Genomic DNA, 25,861 nt, shown 5'->3' with positions numbered 1-25,861 from the left:
ATTCCTATCTTACAACTGACATGTTAACAATTTCATTAAAACATAGAATGACTATTTAAAATATTAATATATATGTAAAATGTAAAATATAATACATATATATATATATATATATATATATATATATATATATAATTTATGTCCACCTTTTATATATATATAATTTATGTCCACCTTTTGTCTTACCTATGTCGCGCGCCGGGGGGGGGTCACCCTGTTTTCGAAATTTGGAATAGGGGGGTCACCCTGTTTTCAAAATTTGGAATAGGGGGGGTCAGCCACTTTTTGACGTCGGCAAAAAATAATCCACCGGCCCCCCCCCCCCAGGCCGAAGAAACTGACCAGTCCCTTATGCTCACTCTCCCATTATGACATGTAATTCCATGATGATAATGACTGTATATATGTAAGCGAAACTTATTTTACCGAAACCTTGGCGAGGAGGTAATAAAAATCCCAATCACACCCTTGCACGTGCGCACATACGAACATACAAGTATACATGTGTCGAGGTGAATAACATTGAACCGTGAGATCGGTGGCAAGGTTGTAACTATGAACCGTCATGTCTGGCTTAACTGACCTCCCTTTTGAGTAACTCCAGATAACCGAAACAAATGTGTGCGATGCTGAAACAGCCATAAATAACGATTTCTCTAGGTACACGTGATATACTTGATATATACGTGATATATGGAGGCACGTTCCCTTGTTTTACTTCCGATTCTGTCGATATGTCAGTGTATTCATTGGAAACACCAGATTCGAAATCCTGGAGTTAGAAATCGCTGAATTCTGGTTCAAAGTTATAAGGTTGAAGGCCTGGTGTATTTATCGCGCAGCAGCTCAATACAAACGTATGGTAGATCAGACCCCCTAGGGATACCCCCTAACTTCCTCAACCAAACACGAAAACTTTACGTCATCAATGGTGAAGCCTCTCTGAGGAATTCCGATAGGTGGCGTTTCCATACCGTGAAAATGGCGTCATACACAGCAGTTAATAAGCAATTAATTTCTAGGATAATAAACAGCACATTTCTCATCTTTTCATCATAAATGTTACAAAAATAGTCTTCTTCAACTTTTAAAGGCAGGTTGATATTGGGTGGACTATCCCTTTAAGGACGTTGTGACTATGATGAAATTATGTTTCCACACTGAGAATCGAGACGACTTTGAACTACTTTTTCTTTAAAAAGTCTGCATATAATACTGTGTAAGTGGAAAACAGCGAAGTCGAAATGTATAATCTATCCACATGCAAAAGGGTAGGTCAAGTCATAATGGTCCTTGAAATGATATTATTTTATGAATTTATTTTCCAGAAGGAGTCATTTTTATTCTTCGCGACCATAAGATCCTTTGAACCGTAATCATATAATCTACACTGTCTGTACTTCAGTTGGCTTGTAGTAGGAGATTCATAATCCATTCTCCATACTCCATCATTCTTGAATAAAGGAAACAGTGTTTGTACCAGGGGTCCAATCCTAGTCTAAAGTGGCAGGGCTTACCACATGAGACACAGGCATGATCTGTATGCCAACTGGTAATCTTAACTTCATACAAGGTGTATAAATAAAGGGCGTATTGAGCAACAAAAATTGTATTATGTACTTTCATTCTGGAACCTATCTCAGATTTAGCGGCGATTTTCAATCGCCTGCTCATAAGCTGTCAGCGCCGTTTTAGACTTCCCTATTCGATGCTCTTTCCTCCAGCAATTGGTTTCAAACATTCAATCGTGGTATCACGCTCTTACACTCTGACTAATAAAGCAGAAGGACGTGAAGAGGGGGTGTATTTTTTTGTTCTTGATTTATTTGAAATTGAGCGCATTAAAATTTCCATTCGCTCAAGTAGAGTTCACTAGGTTATCACTATTGTACTTCCCTATTTCGCCTTACATGCCTGTGAAAACAAAGAGTAGATATCTGGTACTGCGCTAAACACAACACTCTAAACTCGAATTCGTATAACGCTATGTACAGCAAGCATGAAAGGCGTCGGTAGAATCATTGAGAGTGTAAAATTGTTGTCTTTTTTTCATCTGTGCATCGTTAAGTTTCCAAGACAAGAAATTGACCTTTTTAATCTAACAATTATCTGGTGGTTAATAAGCTCAGAACCCCCGTAAATTATACATTTTGTGACAGCCTAGATATAGGGAAACATTTTGGTAACAACAGTGTCACAATTGTTTACATAACTATCATGACAGGTAATGTGCATAACCTTTCAAAAATCGGGTTCCCTTATGTTTTGTCTCATTACTTTAAAATATCCGACTCAGACTTGCTTGAATGCAAGCTGTAACAACGCTCTTCCAAAGCGTGTCTTAGATTTTTTATATCTTGCTTAGTAATAATATTATATAGGGCTCAGCCCTTGTTGTCGCGCCAGGGGTCAATATTGGCAATGTTATTTTTATTGATTCATGATGAAATAGAATTAACTGTTACTTCATATACATTTGTATGACAACTATGCACAGTTTCCCTCTGATGAAAGCAGTTCAAGTACGCACACGACATCAAACCCTGCAGCAGTGAAGGTATAAATTTTCTGTAATGTGTAAAAATGTTGGACAAAAATTGGCAATTTTTACCATGATAACAGCCTATTGTCTTAAACAAGGGACGTATTATGCCATCATTATCATTGCAATTGTAACCGTACTGCCCACCTTCCACTTTGCAAGCTGAAAACTAGAGCGTTCCGTCTAAAAATGGCAATTTTTGAATCTAGTTATTGACACAGGGGGCGCTTTTCTAAAATTCAATCCCAGCATTCTTTGAGTATGCACCTGTTCATATGCACGAGTTTTCTTCCTTTTTCTATTTCTATGCGTGATATTAACGATTTTTGTATCGGCGACAAGGTGGATGATAAAACCTTGTGGCTAATAAAAGAGATATATTTTATAAATGGCATGTTATAAAATAACAATTTGCACGTTTCGTATTTGTTTTTTTACGAGAACTCAAAAAAAACATGGCGTCGCCCATGAAAGTAGGGTACACTTCCGGTTACTCGCACAGTATATTATGAATATGCGCATGCGTAGTCAGTAAGCCGCTGGCGCGACTAATAAGTTTGCAATAATTCGGCTATCTACTACAGGCAACAATGAACAGCTTAAATACATTTTATCCTATATTGTCAATAAAATACGAGTATTGTTTTGTATCATATGTACAACGCATGATCAAATATATATTCAGAGCATATTCAAGCATCCAAGGGTTGTACATGAAAACGTTCACGCACAATATTATAAAATTACCGCTGCCCGATGTAGCATGGTTAACATATCTTAATGTGTACGAATAACTTTTAAGGTGTATCAATAGCACGAACTGACAACTACGTGAATTGCCAACGGGATAAAGTTATAATCTTTTTCTTGCTCTAAAATTTAAGCAATGATGCGGTAACGTATACTGCAAAGCAGACTGAGCAATTATTAATTTTCAAGTTTTTCCTTGAATGATAAAGGATCTCAATTACTAGATAAAGTCACCCCATAGACAAGTTGAACATTTGGAGATATTCAAGTAACAAAGCATATTCAAAAGCTATTGCAACACTTTGAACTCTCGAAAAATATATTAAGGTTTGTAGAGAGTCAGAAAGTTGTATGTGTTATGCTGTACAGTCGCTGTTGACAAGTGAACTTGTCGAATCGTGACATCTTTTATCTCATGGTTGATTAAATATAATTAGTCTGGCCTCTACATGTGCTTTGATTAAACTTCACAGATTCTGCAAGTAAACAACCGCTCCGTTATTTTGGGGTAATTTAAACTCAATTTGTATCTTTCAATGCCGTAGACGTCCCAAATAACTGCTTCTGATCATACGTACACGCAGCTACGTTTCAGGGAACAATAAGAAAACATTGATGATTAATCAGTGCTTTTTTGGCCCTGTTAAAATCTGGGCTTATTTGTAATAGTGTGTATTTTGGCTTTTGTATTTATCGTCAGGTTTCTCCTATTGGTACAGAGGTTTACTTTAAACCAACTTTGAATAATAACCTTTCTCATCATTTCCTTGTAGGAGATAGTACCAACAAGGTTTGTAAAACTTTGTTTGCTTGTCATAAGGTATATTCGTGAATTCGACAGTTGTCTTGAAAAACATGAAAGTAAGTTTCAAAGCCGATTGTTCCTTATTAACTTTTATGTATGCAAGCTGTATTGTATCGTGTAGATGATGTCTTTACTGTCTTTTGCAGAGGCAGGGTATCTTTCAACAAACGAATCGCATTCTTCCCGGTAACATTACTAAGATTAGTTCGTTACCATTGAACTACCATTGAACAAAGAACCAGACTAAAAAAACTCTGATCAGGGACTATGATTTTATTTTAAGATTGGTGTGATTTTATCTACACAAATATTTTCCACCTTGGTTCGTTTTATTACCATGTGTACTCCAAGATTTACACCAAATTCGTCACTTACTCATATTACATGATACGGAAAGCATACATTTAGGTCATCGCTATCGATAAACATTGCATATGTACGTTAATTTGGATAATATATCATATTGCCCAGCAATTAGCCATCATCTTCTTGAAACTACATGACATTCCTTTGATTAAGACTATTTTGTTTGATGGTCTCTTCTCCAGCGATCGGAAGAAATTTCACATAGTGCTTAGTACGTAAATCGTCGTAGCACTCTCTACTGTTCTTAGCAGTAAAACGCAAGAGATAGCGATCTACATGCTAATGTCTTAGGTTGGGTTTGTTTTTCTCTTGATTTATTTCAAAACGAGTGTTTCAAAAGTGACAACTGACTCATATAGAGTTTATGACATCATCTCTATAATACTTCCGTTTTTGCCGTATTTACTTGCAATGACCAAGGTAAATACTTGGCGCAGGTCTGGCATTCAAACACCGCACTTGTATGTGTCAGTGTCAGTGTTGTAGCATGTATGGAAGGCCTCTGTAGAATAATGGAGAGTGTCAAATTGTTGTCTTTGACCATCTATGTATCGGTCAGCCTTCAGGGTGGAAACGTCTATGCCACCTGTCGTCATGGTAAGTAACTCTTATATTCCAACATAATGGAAGCCTTGTGTTTGCCCACATATTAAAATACACTTTTCGGTGGAGAACTTGATGTCACAAAGTATGCTCCATTAACATAAATATTTCTACATTAATGAGGCAACTTCCGTCAAATGAGACTTTCTCATTTCAGGTATTTTTCTTCAATTTGTTGCCGTCAAATCGAAGAAGTGCGGCAATTATTGACGAATCAGGTTGTGCGAAATCTCAAGATTGCGGAACATTTGTTGTTAAGTAAATACGAAAAGCTATTAATAGTGCGTTTTGTAGTGCCGCATTCATCTACACTTTGTGAACATTTTTGACACCAGCCATACTTTTTTCATTGTTAGTTTGCAATAGCAATGAAGAGGTTTCTAAAGCCAAGGAATTCTTTTGCTTTCCTCTGGACTTATTTAACGCCTCGACATTTAATTGCATGATTAAGAAAAGATCCGATTGAAAGATAACAGAATGCTTTGACACATATGGGTGTGCACAAAGATGGCGCTTTGCCCCATCTCCGACAATGGCACATATATTTTTATGGTGATAAAGACTGCACTGTATATGTAAACGAAATATTTTTACCTTAACTTTATTCCAGAAGAAATAGAAAATACTTGCCCATATCACGACAATCCACGCGGGGACAAACTATTTTTGAGGTATTTACATGACGAATAATTGAACAGTAAATTTTTCAGCTATTAAACGTTACATCTGATAGGTGGCAGCAACCTTTTCCTACTTCCCCATTGCACAACTGCAGATAACTGATAAGATGTATATGACGCCAGAACAGCCATTAAAGATGTGGCGAAATATACATTACCCATGAAAATACCGATTGACATAACATCATCGTTCGAAACTATTAAATCGGATAAAATGATGATTTAAGACTGATATGTAAAGTCGAGACGACTTTTGAATGACCTTTCCTTAAAACATATGTAATGCTCTTCTTGTAAAAACAATAGAATTGCAGAGTTTATCTACATGCAAAAAGATCGAGGTCAAGGTCACAATTCGCCATGAAAAGACATGTGATGGATTAATTTTCCGTACAGGTGATTTCTATACTCTGCGAGGTCATCATATCTTCTGTACTTTGAATTGTTATGATTTATCTTCACAAATAATCTCACCCTGGTTCGTTTGATTACCAGTTGTACTCCAAGATTTACACCAAATTCTTCCCTTACTCAAATTAAATGATACGGAAAGCATAGATTGAGGTAATCGCTATCGATAAACATTGCATATGTACGTCAATTTGGATAATATATCATATTGCCCAGCAATTAGCCATCATCTTCTTGAAACTACATGACATTCCTTTGATTAAGACTATTTTGTTTGATGGTCTCTTCTCCAGCGATCGGAAGAAAATTCACATAGTGCTTAGTACGTAAATCGTCGTAGCACTCTCTACTGTTCTTAGCAGTAAAACGCAAGAGACAGCGATCAACCTGCCAATTTCTTAGGTTAGGTTTGTTTTTCTCTTGATTTACTTCAAACCGAGTGTTTCAAAAGTGACAACTGACTCATATAGAGTTTATGACATCATCTCTATCATATTTCCGTTTTTGCCGTATATATACTTGCAATGACCAAGGGAAATATTTGGCGCAGGGCTGGCATTCAAACACTGCACTTTTATGTCCCATTGTCAGTGTTGTAGCATGTATGGAAGGCCTCTGTAGAATAATGGAGAGTGTCAAATTGTTGTCTTTTACCATCTATGTATCGGTCAGCCTTCAGGGTGGAAACGTCTATGCCACCTGTCGTCATGGTAAGTAACTCTTATATTCCAACATAATGGAAGCCTTGTGTTTGCCCACATATTAAAATACACTTTTCGGTGGAGAACTTGATGTCACAATGTATGTTCCATTAACGTTAATATTTCTGCATTTATGAGGCAACTTCCGTCGAATGAGACTTTCTCATTTCAGCTATCTTTCTTCAATTTGTTACCGTCATACCGAAAGAGTGCGGCAGTTATTGACGAATCAGGTTATGCGAAATCTCAAGATTGCGGAACATTTGTTGTTAAGTAAATACGAAAAGCTATTAATAGAGCGTTTTGTAGTGCCGCATTCATCTACACTTTGTGAACATTTTTGATACCACTAGAACTTTCACTTGTACTAAGCCTCTTTCATCTGGTTTACTGAGCAGCCCCAGGTATTAAAACAATTTCAATAACAACGCACTCATAAATTGCATCAACTGATAGGATATTGGGATCTGTCATATGTACCTAGTCGCTCATTGCCTTTTAAATTTAGCTTTTTTAACATTAGCTTTCTATCATTGTTAAACAAGTAGAATGACTGACTGTGCTGCTGAAAATTTTCTGTGATTTAAAATAAATTTGTATATGCATAAGTTGACATGATTCCGCTCAAACAGAGTAACAGCGAACCATGTTCCATTCGGCCACAGATATTTTCATGTATTGATTTATCACAGTAAAAATTCGAATAAAAGCGACAATAATCAATATTTGACCTTTTATCACTGATCGTTACACTCAAGAAATGTTTTTAATTAATAGAAAATTCGGCAGAAACATGCGCAATACTGTATTCCATATTATGGCAGATGGTGAAGCTGACTTAGAAATAATCTAGTTGGCGAATTATCACTTGTGGAAACTATACCACAAACGGAGTGGGCGATTAGACACAAGATCATCCGAAAGCAGTATTGGTAGAGCCAGTTAACATGATGTCCATAATGTACTTACCTGTTGACGCAGATTAGTGCGGAAGTAGTAAGATGTTAATGTCAGCTTCTAACAAAGTACACAATTCAGCGTGCCTGGTCAGTTTGAGAATGACAGTTGAAATTAATGTGACATTGCAAATCTTATCTTTTATCATTACCTTGGTCGGGAAGTGATACAACTTAGATGAATAAGATTACAAAATTTTATATTTAGTTTGTTATAATCAAAGGTGAAAATTTTATCGTGACCATTAGCATATTTGTGGGCTTTATCACAGACAAATAGAAAAACAGACTAGCAACGCAGCATGCCTTTTGTTTCATGGTCGTCTCGGTAGACTATGGCCTTTTCATATTCAAATGAGCTTCACAGGTGTTAGATTTTTTTTGAGACTTTGTTCATGGTTGATAATGGCACGAGATTATGCGAAAAGTAAGACGAGATGGCATCGTGCTGCCAGTCGCGTAGCAACCATACTTACTTTGTGAGCTCTCAGGGCAGAAACACTGCCATGACCAACTTTTAAAAGACGATATGACTGACCGTAAACCATTCAGTTAAAACAGACAGTATCGATAAACGACTTTCAAATTTGGTTCAAACATACTCATTATATATTCATAAAAATGTGAGAGGAATTTTTAAAATGGTAAAAATCACTTTCCCGAAGCTCTAATTTCCCGTTTTCGCCAGCACGCCAATTCCGCTCAGCGCAACACGACAACAACAACACAAACTTTGTCGAACATACTTTCGCTTAAAAATTGGCGAAAATCCGGAAACTACCGAAGGGTGCATGGTCGGGACTCTGTACCAAGTTTCATCAAATTTGTATTATTTGCATTTCTAGACATATCAAACTAAATGAAAGTTCATGAAATATGCAAATTAGAAATCAATTGATATGATACTGCTAAATGACTTTGTACACTCGCATAGTTCTGAGATTTCAACAACTGTACTGTGGTTCATTAAATTTGATTCAGTATTTCATGACACATAACACTAATTGGGAATTCTAAGTTCATATAATATACAAATTACCAATTAATTGACATGATACCTCTAAATGTCTGTGCATACTATTAAAGCTCTGGTATATTAACGTCTGTACCAAGTTTCATCAAAATTGAGTCAGTATTTTTTGAAATATCACCGTGACGAATGATCGAGCTTTCACATTTGGATTATATAACGGTAATTTCGGATTCGGATTCAGAGAGTATAAGTCTTAATAACAGACACCAAGGCTAATTTTGGATTCAGATTCACAGAATATGGGTCTGAATATCCAAAAAAGTGAATCCTTGGAGGCCAAATTTTATTGTTTTATGAAAGCAAATGGTATGCATTTAGAGGCCTCAGATTACTATACTTAGGTCCAGTTGTTCAAAATTCGCTTCACAAATTCCTGAGAAACAGCAGGTGACGGATGCATGGACGGACTAACACGACTGGATATATCCTCTGCGACTGGATATATCCTCTGCTACGCGGGGACTAATTATATATTTTCAAATATTTCCATGATTTTGATCATGCTTTCCCCCTTTTATCGCGGATTTCTTGCAATTGAGGTAAAATGTTTATGGTCAGGGTGAAACAATCTTTTAGGTCTCCGTATAACAACGGAAGAAATTGATTGTTTTCATATTCGCTACATGCCCCTAAATCCGAAACATTTCATTTTGAATCAAACTATGTGAATCAATGTGATGTAGTAGCCGTGGAAGCTCAGTTGTCTATAGTGAGTGAGGCTACCGACGTCTCTGCGGGTAACAAAAAGGTAAGCGCGTCACAACCTTTGATCCGCAGAGACAAAGCCTATGGCTGCGACTTCGCAGCTTCGTATTCAAAACATACAAGACAACAAAAGTCCACTAAATATTGTACAAAACCAAAACTGCCGCGTCAAGGTAAATTCTACAAGGTCTTGCAGCAAGGACTTCAATAATACCAGGACAAAAGCTTGACGGGGACACGCTATTGCAGCCAAAACAATGGAGAAATTTCAGTGTAAGCATGGAGGTTACCTCCACGGTGTAAGTTTACTTTCGAAATCTTTCAGATTTTCGTTTATTATTGTTAAATAATGAAACGTCGGTGAATACAAATTATCATTTAAGCTTCTCTGTCGTAACTACCTTGTATCAGAGCGAAATCCGATATCTCTCCTCGGCGGCGGCTCGCTGCCATGCAGGGTCTAAGTCACGACTTCTGAGCAGAGGTTTGAAGTCTGGTAGGCCTAAGCCAGAGCACACAGTCACTATTCACATCCTTCATGAGTCATTTCAGTTTCTTGGCGAGACAGTGTCAGAGCGCGACCGTTACAATTATAAACCTGGCAAATACTAGAAATATATATGCAGGATTAGCAGAGGTGGCAATTGCAAACTCACTAATGCGAGAACCAGGGATTGAAAGTTACCCCTTTAAATAAATACGAAAAGTAGAAAAGAGTGCACACCATAGAGGTGCCTTCAGCTTAAGTAAGTCAACACGAGCTGTTAAATTATAACTACAACTACTTCAGAGCCTCTTTCGATACTGGTCGGTTGAGCCGCCCAAGCTTCATCACTTGCAAAAATTTAAAAGTGTAGAGAGCTCCAATGTGCCGCACAGTCGAAAGCATTTACGTTCTGTTTTCGAGTGTGTTATCCGATGATAAAAGTTGCGATTTGGATTTGGGTTTCGAATGTTTCACCCTTGCAAACATGCAGACTTACACACCCTACCTACATATCTACCTACATATCTACCTGCCTGCCTACCTTCATGCATGCATAATACATACATGAATACATACATGAATACATGAATACATGAATACATACATACATACATACATACATACATACATACATACATACATACATACATACATACATACATACATACATACATACATACATACATACATACATACATACATACATACATACATACATACATACATACATACATACATACATACACAATAAATAGAAATAACGAGTGCAATTGTGATGGCAAGCTTCACTTTAACCCCTATGATCATTATACGTATCGTTTGCAACTGTGGTCAGTCAGTATTTTTTATATCCGATTTTCGTTGCAGATCTTGACAAGTGTGACACAATACTTGAAGGACAGTTCTTTTCAAGAATGTTAAAGGAGGTAACATAAAGCCATTTTAATCCCATAACTTTCAATACTACTATGCTAAAGTTTGAATATTTTAACAGAGAACCATTACTCCTGTCACTATATTCATTGTCAAGTTTTCCTTGAATAACGAAGAAACCACCCGATTGGTCATTTGAAAATTAGGATATATGTTAGTGAAAATGCATATTCAGCCGCTATTACAAAACTGAAATCTCTTGAGAAATGTATTAAGATTTGCGGATAGGAAGAACTTTTTATTTAAGTAGCTGGATAAGCTTTATATGAACTAGATAGATTAATCAATGAGCCACACCAAGCGACGGTGTACCACGAGAATTTAACCAGTTCACGACATATATGCCCGAGCGGTAGCGATTGCACATATGGAGTGAACTGGCTAAAAGCGAGTGGTATACCTGTTGCTTGGGTGGTTTATCACTATAATATCATAAGAGTATAATGAAATTAAGGCCTGAAACGTTAAACAAGGAAATTTTCTCTCGATACGCGCTCACGTGTGATACAACCGTGCTTTATTTCAAAATATGAAACGATTATTTTCTTGTCTCCATTAATCACATCACTTTATTCGCGCCATCAATATACTGGCATGATATAATAATAGCTTATTTAAGAGCTTTTTCAAATGTTTGACACACTTTGAAATGTAAACATGTCGAGTCTTGGCAACTATTTTTTTATGGTTGATAAATACAATTGATCTGACTGATGTGAATCGATTGAACTTCACGCTTTTTTCCATGCAATGGCAAGTTAACGTCCCTTCCTGTTATTTTGGAGTGATTTAAACTTAGTTTGTATCTTTTCGATGTTGCAGATATCCCAACGTTTCAGTAAATCATAGTTGTTTTCGTTTATTCAATGATTATTATGTGATTTTTGGTGCTGTTGACAGTTTTGCTTATCTATAATGGTGTGTATATTGGTTTTTATATTAATTGTCAGGTATCTCCTATCGGTACAGAAGTTTACAGTTTACCGACATTAAGTGATAACCTTTCTCATCATTTCTTTATAGAAGACAGCACAAACAAGGTGTGTAAATTTTCTTTGCTTGTAGAAATTTAACTCACGAATTTTGTAGGTGTCATAAAAAAAACGTGAAAATGTGTTTCTAATTGACCTTAATGTATGCAAGCTGTGTTGCAACGCTTATGATGTATGTACTATCTTTAGCATTGGCAGGGTAACTTTTATTGCATTCTTCATTAGTATTAAGATCAGCTCATTGCCATCAATAGCGCTGTGACTCAATCAAGATTTTGTTCATAGGTTTACACATTTTATTTCATTCAGGATGAGAGGTTCAGTGTGAGCGACAATGGCACTGTGTACCTTTCGGGATATCTCGACTATGACATCGATCAAAATTATACGCTGAGTGTCTTATGCTACGATGGAACAAACGTAAGTTTACCATATCTGTTTGAAGTAAGCCCAACACTCACTTGAAAAGTAGTAAAAGGTTACCGCTTCGTACGGTTTTGATGACCCTTATCATGATTGTAATAAGTTCGGTTTCGTTTAACTACTTTAAAATCGGTAGAAGATGTTACGTCGGAACCTGTGGTTAACCTACATGTAACGTTTGCTTAACAGACATCTAGGTTTGTCTACGTTCACATTTGATGGTCTTTGTCTCTTCAGCGTTCTAACAAAAGCAAAATTTCATATTGCAGACTACAGCCGACAGCGTATGTGTCAGGCACATGGTTGAAGTCAACGTCATAGATGATGCTCATTGGCCGAGACCCTTCAATGAAACTTGCTGTGCCTGTCAAAAGGCCAAGTCCCGGCCGAAAGACTATGTATGTGTATGTCTATGTATAAATATAAATATTTTATAAGTGTTTATAACTCAATTAACAGATACCATTTGTCCTCTCAAACCCTAACTGTTCCATATCTCTTCTGGTCCCACATTACTTCTTGCGATTTATGAAAGACAGATTTCCTGTACTCCGTACATGTCATACCTTACTTCTCAGGATGTTAATATCAACATACATTCTTTGCTTAAAGGGACATTATTTGTATCTTTTGACTTTTTTCATTTTTTCGATGACTTAAATCCCCGGTCAAATCAATGAGAGACCGAAATTGTGACTATGGACGGCTTCAAGGACATGTAAAACCACCTCCTTGCTCTTTACGGCAAGGTTCAATGTTGGTAAGGGCGTCCGCGCGATTTGAACCAACCGCCATTATTGAACCCAAGCCCATGACCAATATTACTACGCATACGTCAACCGTCAAAGTACACCTGGAACGTGAACGGCCTGTGACCTACACACCAATTGATATCGAGGAGCACACGGCGCATAAACAAATGCATGTCTCACAAACTACTGTCAAATAGTGAAACTAAGCAGGGCCTTTGCTTGTATGTTTGATTTTAGTATGGATGACACGGCCTGTGAAACAAATAAAACCATATACGCAATTTGGTCAATGGTAAAACTAAAACGATGTCAGATTGCTGTACATGTGGTGGTAGTGAAACAGGTACAGAGTAATGCATTGTCTGTGCATTTGATCGTTTGCAAATCTTCGTCAACTTTTAAGATTTTTAGGGCATTTTCTTGCCATTACGTTGATTCGTTAAACACAGCATGATCACTTGTTGAACTTGGAAACATCACACTCGGACTGAACAGTGCACTGTGTAGCATCGGTGACATCGTGACACCGCGCTGGGCAAGTACTGTCATTGATACTGCTCGCGATTGGAGTCACCTCTCGACACACAAGATCTGTTTGAATGTTGTTATTCTCTGTGCATCGTGTAATTATTTGTAACAGTTGAATCGCATTTCGAACCAAAAGTGAGAACATCGCAATGACAGTTGCCTAGACCCGATCGCTTATGGCCTCCGTGCCTCCGACCCACTCCCAAAAGTGGGTTTTACGTAAGTTTAGAAGCGCAGCTGAGCACATCGTGTACCTAAGCAGGTACAGGTCTGTGTTCCCGGCGTTATACGACCTCCACGCCGTATAATGCCGGGAACACACAGACCTGTACGCTGGGCTAATCGTGTACCCAGGCAAGGTGGGTGTGCTCGAAAACGAAACTCAATGCAAGCTTGGGATTAAAAATGGGTTGTTTTTGGTGGAGAAACTGCACGCCGCAACCGAGGTGCTGCCAGCGGTTTGGCACAGTCCTGCCTACAATGTATACCTTTCACCCAACAATGTACATGATGTACGTGTCAGTCGCCAAAGTACATTGCTTCAATTTCGCGATCACCTCGACAATAACGTGACTGTGTACTGAAGTTTATCACTTCAGTTTACTCTGTTTTCACATTTCTATGCCCACAGGCTTTGGGCAAGTCTACATATGCATATGGAGAAACAAACGAGACGAAAACAATCCACCATTATAGGCCTTGTCGCCGACTTCTTGCAGCTTGTAGGCATTTGAAATGCCCATTATAAAATGTGCTCTCTAGCAGCAAAGAATAGTGTATCTAAGAGCAGGATTGGCCTTGAAGATCTCCATGAAAAACTGACTGTCAAAGTGTAACTGAGCAAACGGGATTGGTAATAGGGAATCCCGACACTGCAATACTTCGCTTTCGATTTTCACTTCGTGTGGTTTATTTTTTACACGCGGATGCTTACAGCGGCCTAGACAGCAGTTTGGTCTGATCGCAGGTCAACCTTGCCAACTCTGACGTTAAAAGTAGCCCACCATAAACCTCAGACCCAAGGTTTTTCTATACAGTGTACGCAAACGGGATGGAAGTTGTCGACGGTCGACCGTTTTTTAAACATCTTTCAGTAAGTCGAACAACATAATCAACTGCTCGTTTGCAACAATATAAGGTCAAAAGATACAAATAATGTCCCTTTAAGTATTGGGATATTCAACTTCAGAAGCCATACCCAACATATTATCGATCTTCTACAACCATGTGACATTCCATGATGAACATATAGGAGATGCTACAAAGGTTTTGCAGTAGTAAAAAATGTAAGGACTGAAAGGGACCATATTTAGGTCAGTTGGTCCCGATGAAACGGTATTCTACAATTGAATGAATATAAATTTACGTACTTCTAGATACAACGGTCCATAGCTCATGAACAGTGTGACATATTTCTTAGTCAGTTTCTGTTTCACTTGAGATCCACTGGAGAACATTGTCACTCAAGTTTGCAGCAAGAAACAAGATCCCGAAATTATTGTAAAAGAGTGCGACTTTACTTAAGTTTAATTATTTTGAACAAGTCTCAAAAGAAATAGCCTACTTGTTTGCTTGTCGTTAAAACACCAGTACCAGTATCTCTTTGGTACACCATTGAGGTCATAATTGAATAGAGTATTTTTTTCAGCCATTCATCGCCGAGATCTTACTTGGAGAAGAAGACGTTTCGTTTAGCAAGACGGCGGTGAAGTTTTGGCTGGAAAAAGCTTACATAGACAGCAAGGACGGCTGTAAGAATTTCCATAATCATGTTCAAACTAAAACACTTATCTTTTGAAGGAGGATTGAAATAAGTGTCCTGTTATTTACCAGCTATGTTTATCACCTGTAATGTATTTTTCAGGCTAAAAACACGTAACTCTCTCGTCGATATTTCGTAGCAGAAGTAAAATCACAACAAACTCATGTTGGGCATTTTTTTAAATAACTAAATATGCTTCATTCGTTCGAATGAAATATCACTTTTAGCTTATGTGTTCACACACGTGAGCTAATGTCATAGCGATGTTTGTCTGTCTTCCTGTCCGTTAACACGATAACTCAAAAAACGCCTGAGCAGATTCAAGTGAGATTTGTTAGACAGGTACCATATGCTAATTGCAAGAACTTATTAGATTTTGGTTAGTTTGGCTTTCATATTAATGAAGTTATGACATATCATTTTTTTCATATAATAGTTTTCCTATTGAGACAGTATTGACAGTGTCGACATATATCAAGAATTACTGCACACAAAATTTCATGAAACTTTCAACAGATGACAATCTCAGAACAATTTGAGTGTCATGTCAATTATCTGTTCATTTGCATTTTAATGAACTTTTGTAATTAGTGACATAACTCTGAAATTCCTGCACCATATTAGATGATACAGACGGACGCACGGACATGACCAAACCTATTAGTACCCTCGGACGGTGTCTGTAGGGACAAATAACAGCGTTAAATTTGATTAAAAGTGTTGTTGATCTGATAGATATCTAATGTCCAATGAAGTATTGAGCATCGCCAAGTTGATAAACAGCTTATTTGCATATTTAATACAGTTTTGTTAATAGTGAATTAATTCCGAGAGTACTGTGTGAAAGTTGATGAAACCTACTACATATAGTGATCTGACAGATATCTGATTTTCTGTGAAGCGTACTATTATTAATGAGCCTGTTGTAAAACACGTGAGCACATTCAGGTCACATCTGGTTTCAATTAAGGATGGGCTAGAAAATGGATCCCTTCGCAAATAATGTCCGCTATTATAAGTCAATTTCTTCCAGGTCGCTTCACAGCGTATGTAATGGTAGACGGTTTCCAAATTGCAACTCTTATAGAACTTTTTAGGAGCGTCGCCCCCATGATTACCATCTCTTTTACATGTAACACCATGAACAGCGAAATCGATAAAACGATTTATGGTGGGCAATTACGATTTTTTAAGGTAAATATTGTATTGTATTGTATTGTATTGTATTGTATTGTATTGTATTGCATTGCATTGCGTTGCGTTGCGTTGCGTTGCGTTGCGTTGCGTTGCGTTGCCTTGCGTTGCCTTGCCTCGCGTCGCGTCGCGTCGCGTCGCATCGCATCGCATCGCATCGCATCGCATCGCATTGTATTGTATTGTATTGTATTGTATTGTATTGTATTGTATTGTATTGTATTGTATTAGACTAGATTAGACTAGGGACTAGGTTAAACTAGATTAGATTATAGTATTTATAACAGTATACTGATGGTTGGCCATTTTTGGTATAAAATTAAGCATATCTTCTTAGTTTTTAAGACATTATGCAACTCGCATCATCTAAAATTAGTGCCAATCATATTAAGACTTTTACTTAATCACAGGGTAGGTGTATTTATCTGTGCAACTACAGGCTTCTCATGATTGCATTTAAGAATTAGACTGACATGTGTCAAACATATCGCCAGAAGAGCAGAGTTATCAGACTTCCCCCATTCTAGATCATGATCCCTTTTCACTCAAGCCACTTATTGAACCAACTTTCTCTTGTAACAATGCATTCCCGAAAGGCAAAAGGACCTCTCTCTTTGCAAACAAAGGAGTGCGTTTAATCATTACAACACTGTTGTGGAAAGTCATCTCCATATATCCTTCGCGTATCTCAAATTTGATTTTCTCGATTTTGCAGTCTATAAATAATTTACCGACACATCTACAAAAAAAAGTCTGGTTCTTGTCAAGAAGAGATCATCGATTTGTTCAAGTGTATTTCTCGGATGACGTTTACCGACTTGTCCGCCAAGTAGAACCAATATTTTCTTGTGATGGTGCTCTACCTGGTAGGGATTATGTGTACACGCTTACATGGGGTATCAGGATACTCGGTAAGAAATGCCAGTCTATTATTTACTATTTGGCAATGCCATTTCGCAGAGTATAGTATATATGGTATTTTCTACAAGACTCATTGTTATCAAAGCCATTTTAGAGGTTTTTTAGAACTCGTTTTCATTTCTAAATATGTGCAAAGGTCTGACTGTCAGACACTTATGTTTTAAGGTTGTGACGTGAAGTCTGGTTTTCCCGCTCAATTGGCCGTCCTAAGTGGAGACGGGACGCTTTTGAATATAAACTCCCAACCTTTACTGCAATTTGTGATTTTCTTTAACCCAAGGATGCCCGGAAGGTTACTACGGAATAGATTGTTCAGAGCATTGCATCTGCAAAAATGGAGCGACTTGTCATGCGCTGATAGGTTCATGTATGTGTGCTCCTGGTTGGCAGGGACCTGCATGTGATATCCGTGAGTACTATTACGAGGAAATTCGCACCTGTTTTATAAATAAAGAACTGATTAATCTTCACTTCCATACATAATGTGCAATCCATTCAGTTAAGTTCTCCTCTAGAACTAAAATTCTATTTTTATGTTATTGTCTGTTTTCATGTCATGATTGGAGTTATTTCCTCATTAAGTGAATGCAGGGAATGCTAACCGTGTAGATCTATAAGAAACTTTGCGTTTTGAATCAAGAATAGTATTCATTGCTGATATTATTTGCATCCTTTACTTTGAAAGGAAAAATAGTTTAGTCTTGCCCTAGACAAAGTTTAACAATTTCTTTAAATTTCGAGGTCAACGTTACATAAAGTAACAGCTGTAGTCTTGTTCGAAAAATTTCTGTATTTGCAATAATAAACTGTTCATTTGAAATACCAGGAGGTAAATACAAATATCTAGAAATCTTAGTAAAATGATGAGATGATTGCTTGCGAAGGTTTAGGGAAGAGGTCATTTTCAAATAGGCGGTACCGCCGGATACCTCCCGCGGTATACCTCTACTTCGCTTACCGCCAGGATTACCGCCGCTCAGAGACCGTGAATATTCATGAGAACTCATTACCGCGGACTGGAGGTGAAACATTAACACCTCTACTACTCCTAACGATCGCGGTAATACCGCGGTCACAGCGGTAAATGGCCTGAACGGCTGTACTAAACACAGGTTGCAGTATTTGAGAGAGAGAGAGAGAGAGAGAGAGAGAGAGAGAGAGAGAGAGAGAGAGAGAGAGAGAGAGAGCAAGCGTACATCTTGGTCATATAAACAGAGTGAGTTGAAACTGTTGCGTATTTTCACTTCCAAATCCGCCTGTAAAATATTGCACACTGAAGGCCAAATTACCTAAAAAAAGGTGCAATTCAGAACACCCAATCACAAAAAATTAGTTCACGATTGTAATATTAAATGTAAAGTTCAAGCATGGTCCCTCATAGAGAGACCGTGGTTCAAGTTACGACACCTAAAATTTGTTCGATTTGTGCGAGATCGGGAAGTAAAACTCGGGTCGCACATCGGCAGAGTGGGACCATTCCGTGATAGCAAATATCGACATTGCCTTGGGGGACAGTTTGTCGTCTAATTTTCATCCGCATTTGATAGCAGCATGAATGCCCTTGCACTTGATAAAGAAGGCAGTGAAAATACCAGCAAACTACCACCGACGTATTTCCGTACGTGTAGTTTGAAAAAACCTAACTTTCTGAATACGGGGTTGACATACGGCCGGCGTTCGTCGTGATGCTATGCCTGGTGGAGCACGGGGGTAATAGACAGAGTGTACGCTATGCGATTTCCTCGACCAGTTACATCTCGATTATTAGATTGTGTTGTAATTGCCATTTGCGCCGACAAATTTTAGCAAATACGGATAGTTTTGAAATAATAATTCAACTCAAAAGATTCATCGACTGATAATTGGACACGTTCGTTTCGAAATAATTAACTCGCATATTTTGGCAAGTAAGCGATGCTAACAATTGGAGTTGGCTTTTTTATCAGGATAAAGCATGACAACTTTTCGCCACACAGACTTAGACGTAGTGGCTGTGACCAATCTGGCTGAAATTGGTCATAGCCACCACGTCTACTAAAATTCATGAGTTTACTTTTCTTGTTTACGTACATACTTATATCAGATGGATATCTGAGGATTTGCGTTTACATCAGGTTGACAACCCCCACACAAGAGCAATGAATTAAAATTACTCTTTACAAAGCATGCGGACAAACAGTAAAATTACCATAAAAACCCTTCGACAAGGGTCGGGTTTTGTCTTTGTCAACACAAAAGATTACGTACACGAATGCGAAAGGCAATTACGCAACACTAAGTATTGTACACAACTAGCCAGTGACGACACAGAACAAACAGTAAACAAAGTACACGAACTATTTAACAAAATGTACGAGAACAAACACATCGATCATGATACTTGTAAGTATCTTGATCCAGAAAACATAAAATCCGTACCCCGCAGTGGTACTTATTGCCTAAAAATTCACAAACCTCGGCAAAATTCTAAAAACACACTATTCAAAACAAAATTTACTGAAGTAAAGAAACATAGAACAAACAAACTGAACCACCAAACGGACTCACAACGAGACCCAAACATTAATATACTTGCCTCGCTACTCGAAGAGCAAGACCACTAAAATGCATTAAAATAATTTTTCACAAACACAAACTAAGGAAAGAATCTACACTGCGACTGATGAGAAACCACACTAGGGTTTCGAAACGCAAGCGTCAAAGGGCCACTCTATCAACTCTGTAACACTATAGGTCCGGCTGCGTCTTGCCATAAGCTTTCCCCACACAAACAATACATTACCGTACACACTAATCCAAACTTCCCTAAAAATATCCGAGGCGAAACAAACAATTTCATTAACACAAACAATCGGATAAGAATGTAGGAACACATTTTTGAAACGAATCAAACACAAACTCGACACAAAAACATTTTGGATAGTTAGGTGGGGAGCCTCTTTCACACTTTTTACATTCAACTATCCAAGCATTTTAAGAGGGGTGATCAAAAAGGCCAGAACAGCCAATTTTGACCAACCGGGTTCAAGAACCCGGGAAAGGTGTTAAAAGTGTGCGTTAGATGTCATTACGACATAAACATTACGAACACTAGGATTAAGATAGGTATGTATAATCCAAACTGCCCAGTTTCTGCGTGAGGAAAAGTTTGAATGGGGAGATCATAAATACACCTGTTTTTTTATGATAATTAAGTAAATGACTACTTATATGCATTAAGTAGTGTCTGCAGACAAAACTCAAAATAACTGATTTTGGGGTTCTTTGATAATTTCCAGCAAACAAACATCTTATTGTTATATAAATACAATGGAATAATACTCATCATGGTCGTATGGTATGATTTATGCCTGAGAGCTTCAATATACTTTTTTATAAGGTCGCAGCGAAGTTGTTTTGAACGCAACGGGATTGGAAGTTTACACAGGTGACTACATTGAAATGCAGGCAAATATATACAACATTAAATTGATAAATACTTCGATATCATGGTACTTGAATGGTTCTGACGAATTCCTGAACGATACAAAGCATTTCACGTCCACTTTTAACACCAGGTAAGAAGTAGTATCTATAATCAATCAATCAATCAAAATTATGTTCGAGAAAATTCAGCATATTGATCTATTTTAATGCTCTCCAATAGAATGAAAGGGAAAAAATCTTTTGAATTGATGAGATTCAAGCCTTTTTTCAAACATTCAACGGTAGATGTCACCGTACTTATTTGATAATTTTTGTTTGTAACTTTGTTTACCTATGAGCAAGCATATTCACTTTATTGGCCGACATAAACTATCAACATTTATGAAATGCATTCGACATCTACGTGTCTACAAAGTCGAAATTTTAAGGAATGCACTATTTCCATTTCTCTTGACCTATTTTCTTGTGGATACCTCTGCACCTATCTAAGAGAATATGCATACAATACACGTAGCAAGAGCAAACTTCTGTTACGATTTTTTCTCTCTCTCCCTCTCTTACATGATTTTTAGATTAAATATCACTCATTTGACAATATCAAACTTTAAAGATGACTTCGCCGGTGTATATGTATGTTCCGTAATTGACTCAAGTGGAAATAATATCACGGCTACAAAAACATTATCTGCAAAGGGTGGGTAGACGTAATTCTACTTGTACATACATACATACATACATACATACATACATACATACATACATACATACATACATACATACAGACATACAGACATACATACATACATACATACATACATACATACATACAGACATACATACATACATACATACATACATACATACATACATACATACATACATACATACATACATACATACATACATACATACATACATACATACATACATACATACATACATACATACATACATACATACATACATACATACATACATACATACATACATACTTATGTACCTACGTACGTACCTACGTATCTACGTACCTACGTACCTACGTGGGGAATTTAGTTACAAAGACCGTGGCAGCCATGAACGCAAGTGGGATTTAAGTTAAACGTCCAAATCAAGTGTGGTATCCTCCATCTCCAGAGAACAGATGATAACTCGAAAATGCTACAATGCCGAAAGCTCTGTAGAGTTTTTAAATAAGTGCAACGTATATTTGCGGCATTTGGTAGTGAAATCCCACATATTTACTGCATTTTGCGTATCGATTACTCACTACAGAAGACTTAACACTATACTTCGCTATACTTGTCGTTCATGAGATTTTGTATTTGTTCAAACACGTCGATAGTGTTCCATAAACATTGACCATGGGGCATCCGTGTTTCTTGGAGCCGCCATTACCGGAAGTTGGTAATGGCGGCTCCCAGAACTGTTTTTGGAATGCGATCGCGATCGCGATAACAGGGGAAACGGTCAGAGAAGCTTGAAAAGTTCACCATTCAACTTCAGCTACATATCTCAACAGCAAAACATTGATGAAAAAGTCAGATCATTTGTAGCTAGAGGTCGATTGCAACTCCTCCAACGTGAAAGCATGTTATCTATTTATTATCAAGCTAGTTACACCAAATCGTGTAAAATCTGTAATCACCCCTCTGAAACTGTTTCACATGTTTGAAACGGATGCACCAGAAATTAAACTAGCTTAAACATTACAGAATAGTTGATTTACTTTATCAGAGGATGTTAGAATGTAATCTTAAAACGGAATTTAAGACTTACTAATAAGCTGTTCAAATATAATGTTGAACAAACATTTCAACATCCACATAAAAGGCGAGACATTGCTATTATTGACAAAGAAAATAGACAAGAACGCTTGTAGAAATAGCTGTCCCCTTGATGCACATATCTCAAGGTGTAACCAGGCAAAGTTTGATAAGTATTATCCTTTAACGCTTGAAATCAATAGTTTGGGATTTCGCTCCGAGATCATCGTACTAATTATAGGTAGGCTAGATAACGTTTTTCAGAAAGTGATACAGGTCTCATTAAAACTTGGTTAAGAAGAAATGATGCCAAATTCATCACTAAATTTAGTCTGAGTGCCATTATGGGTTCTAACAAAATCTGGAGATTAAGGTGCAGGAAATAATTTGTCTAAGTTTTTGTTTCGATAAAATTGATTACGCTGTTCACGTTTACGTAGGCCATTTCCACATTTTTCCAGGGAGGCGTAACTTAACTAGAGTTATTGTAATACTACGTCTGTACATTTTACATGTATAAATAACAATTGTATGTATGTATGTATGTATGTATGTATGTATGTATGTATGTGTGTATGTATGTATGTATGTATGTATGTATGTATGTATGTATGTATGTATGTATGTATGTATGTATGTATGTATGTATGTATGTATGTATGTATGTATGTATGTATGTATGTATGTATGTATGTATGTATGTATGTATGTATGTATGTATGTATGTATGTATGTATCTATGTATGTATCTATGTATGTATTTATCTATGTATTAACGTATTTATGGACCATCTTTCCAGGATGCCATAACAATTACTTTGGCGAAAATTGTGACCTACTTTGTAGCTGTGAAAATGGTGCCGAATGTGATCGATATCGAGGTTGTATTTGTCAGGCTGGTTGGATGGGTACCTACTGTGATAGCGGTATCTGAGTAATTTTTCATTCCGCATAAAACAAGAGCGTAGAGATCAGAACTCATAAAATTCTTCATTTAGGGTTGTTTGAGTTTTGTCTTAGCAACCAAAGGATGACGACTTCTGATCTCATAAAATAAAATCATTGCCCAGGTTGACTCCTTTGGTAGAGAGCCTTACTCGCCGTTTATAGATTCAGGTTTTACAAACTTTATATGTTAATTTCTTTCGTCAAGTCACACTAAAACTCATTTTCTTCTACAATGACGACGCCAACGACCGTGTTTTCCTCTGAAATAAACCAGATTATTTGCCTAGCCTGAAAGTTTTCAGTGTGACCTACCTGTAAGTAGACACTATAGTCAACGAATATAGAACAACTGTAGAAGGTTGTTAAATAACGGATGATGACCGTACCAGAACTTTCCAAGGGTTGAGGTAATGTCGATGAAGCTTGAGCAAAGGTGCATGTTATTCAGATGTTAGACGATTGCATGTGGCATAAGGTGTTGATCTGAAGTTTTTTAACTATTTTGAATACGTATTTAAATAAAGGTCATGGAGAGGCATTCAGAATTATTTATGTCAAAGTTACACCTCGAAATGAACAACAACATCATTGACTCAAACTTACCATACAGATATAAACTGTGAATCTTTGATTTCAGTTGCTCTCTCGTTAAAGCAAAGAAAGCCAGACAATATTTCCAAAACAATCAAACAATTGTACTTACAACAAATGTGTACAGAAGTTGCATTACATAAAGCTGCAAAACAAAACTATTTTAAACAATACTTCTTTTCATTTTCTTGTCCTAGTATGTCCGCTAGGTTGGTTTGGTAGTAACTGCAGTTCACGGTGTCTATGTGAGAACAATTCAACCTGCAATCCAAAGGATGGCCACTGCACGTGTACGACAGCGACATGTGGATCGTACTGCCATATACAATGTGAATGCGACAAGGAAAGGGATCCTGTCTGTGATGAAAATATTGGAAAATGTCTTTGCGATGAACCTGAACTTCTGCCTGCAGACGAAACTGAACTTCTGCCTGTAGGTGACACTGAACTTCTGCCTGCAGGTAATAAATATTTGAGTTCACGATGACTGTTGCTGGCAAAAAGGCAAACATCGAATTTGAATATGACTTAAAAGAAATGGGTCACTGATGTAAAAACTCAAAGTCTCTAAATTGTTACTTCGCGAGGCAAGCTGTCAATGGTCACTCGGGCAAGCATGCTGTGCTATTTGTTACAATGACTGCAAGCAACAGGAACAATAAGACGACTAATGTATCGTTGATTAATTATTTATTAGGTTTAATGTTTTCAAGATGTATGTTTTTGAGAAAAAATGTAGGGCAACTATGATTTGAGACTAAAATAAATGTATGCCTATTGTAACTATCTGTGTTACTTATTGTTACGTGAGAGAAAACGAACAAAAGCTGAGTGAACTCAGCAATTGGCTTTTAATACGAAATTTATGAGGAAAAATAAATAAAACTAATCACTTAGTCAAGGGATAAAGTACAAACTGTGAAAGCTTACCGAGCGAAGTTTACGGCGAAGCTCCAGTATCAGACAATGAGATGGAGTAAGCAGTCCTTTGGCTTGCCTGCAGACTTGAGGTTGCACAAAGTCCACAGAACAAATCCAGCGTTGCTGTGAAGGTCTTGAAAATCTTGAAATTAATACTGCTTGAGTTTTTCAAGTCTTGAAGTAACACGCAAGAGACACGATCCCAAATGTCTGACTGGAAATGTGTGCTGTCCCCTATCTATACTCATGTGGTTATATAAGAGAATATAAGAACAATCTAGAATTTTTATTGATATGTTAATCAGTGCTCCAAAAATATATCCACTTACACGACTAATTGAATTTCTAGAAGGTTCCAAACAAGACTTATTGAATTCAAGGTCGTGAGGTCGTGAAGGACAGTGACCTTAAGAATTTTCTAGATTAATTGAACTCAGGTCATGAGTGTGGGGGGAAATGACCTATATAACAATATTAAGGGATATTGAAATAGCATACAGGACCTACAATATTATATGTATTATATCGGGAAATGTCCGATATCACATAAGTGTAAGACTGTATTGTCTGGCTCTTCATACACCTGTACCTTGCATTAGTTAACCAGTCAGGTGAGATAAGCTGTATTTGTTTTATGTGATATGTTCAACGGAAAGTGTAGGGATGTC

General features: G+C 37.3%; 1 protein-coding gene across 1 annotated transcript; it reads left to right on the top strand.

Moving 5' to 3' along the window:
• The first annotated feature begins 6,758 nt into the window (after positions 1–6,758).
• LOC139141332 (uncharacterized) lies at positions 6,759–25,322 on the top strand. The gene is made up of 14 exons (XM_070710963.1): positions 6,759–6,867; positions 10,907–10,965; positions 11,923–12,012; positions 12,274–12,384; positions 12,657–12,785; positions 15,316–15,418; positions 16,463–16,623; positions 17,339–17,534; positions 17,825–17,953; positions 20,924–21,101; positions 21,543–21,664; positions 23,534–23,659; positions 24,470–24,733; positions 25,276–25,322. Exons 1-14 carry the CDS (start codon positions 6,762–6,764, stop codon positions 25,320–25,322), a joined length of 1,821 nt encoding a protein of 606 aa, XP_070567064.1. The 5' UTR covers positions 6,759–6,761.
• Positions 25,323–25,861: the final 539 nt, after the last annotated feature.

The sequence above is a fragment of the Ptychodera flava genome, chromosome 9 (assembly GCF_041260155.1).
Source record: "Ptychodera flava strain L36383 chromosome 9, AS_Pfla_20210202, whole genome shotgun sequence".
NCBI classification, from domain to species: Eukaryota; Metazoa; Hemichordata; class Enteropneusta; family Ptychoderidae; genus Ptychodera; species Ptychodera flava.
Note: the sequence above shows the minus strand (reverse complement) of the source record. Positions and strands in the feature narration are given on the sequence as shown.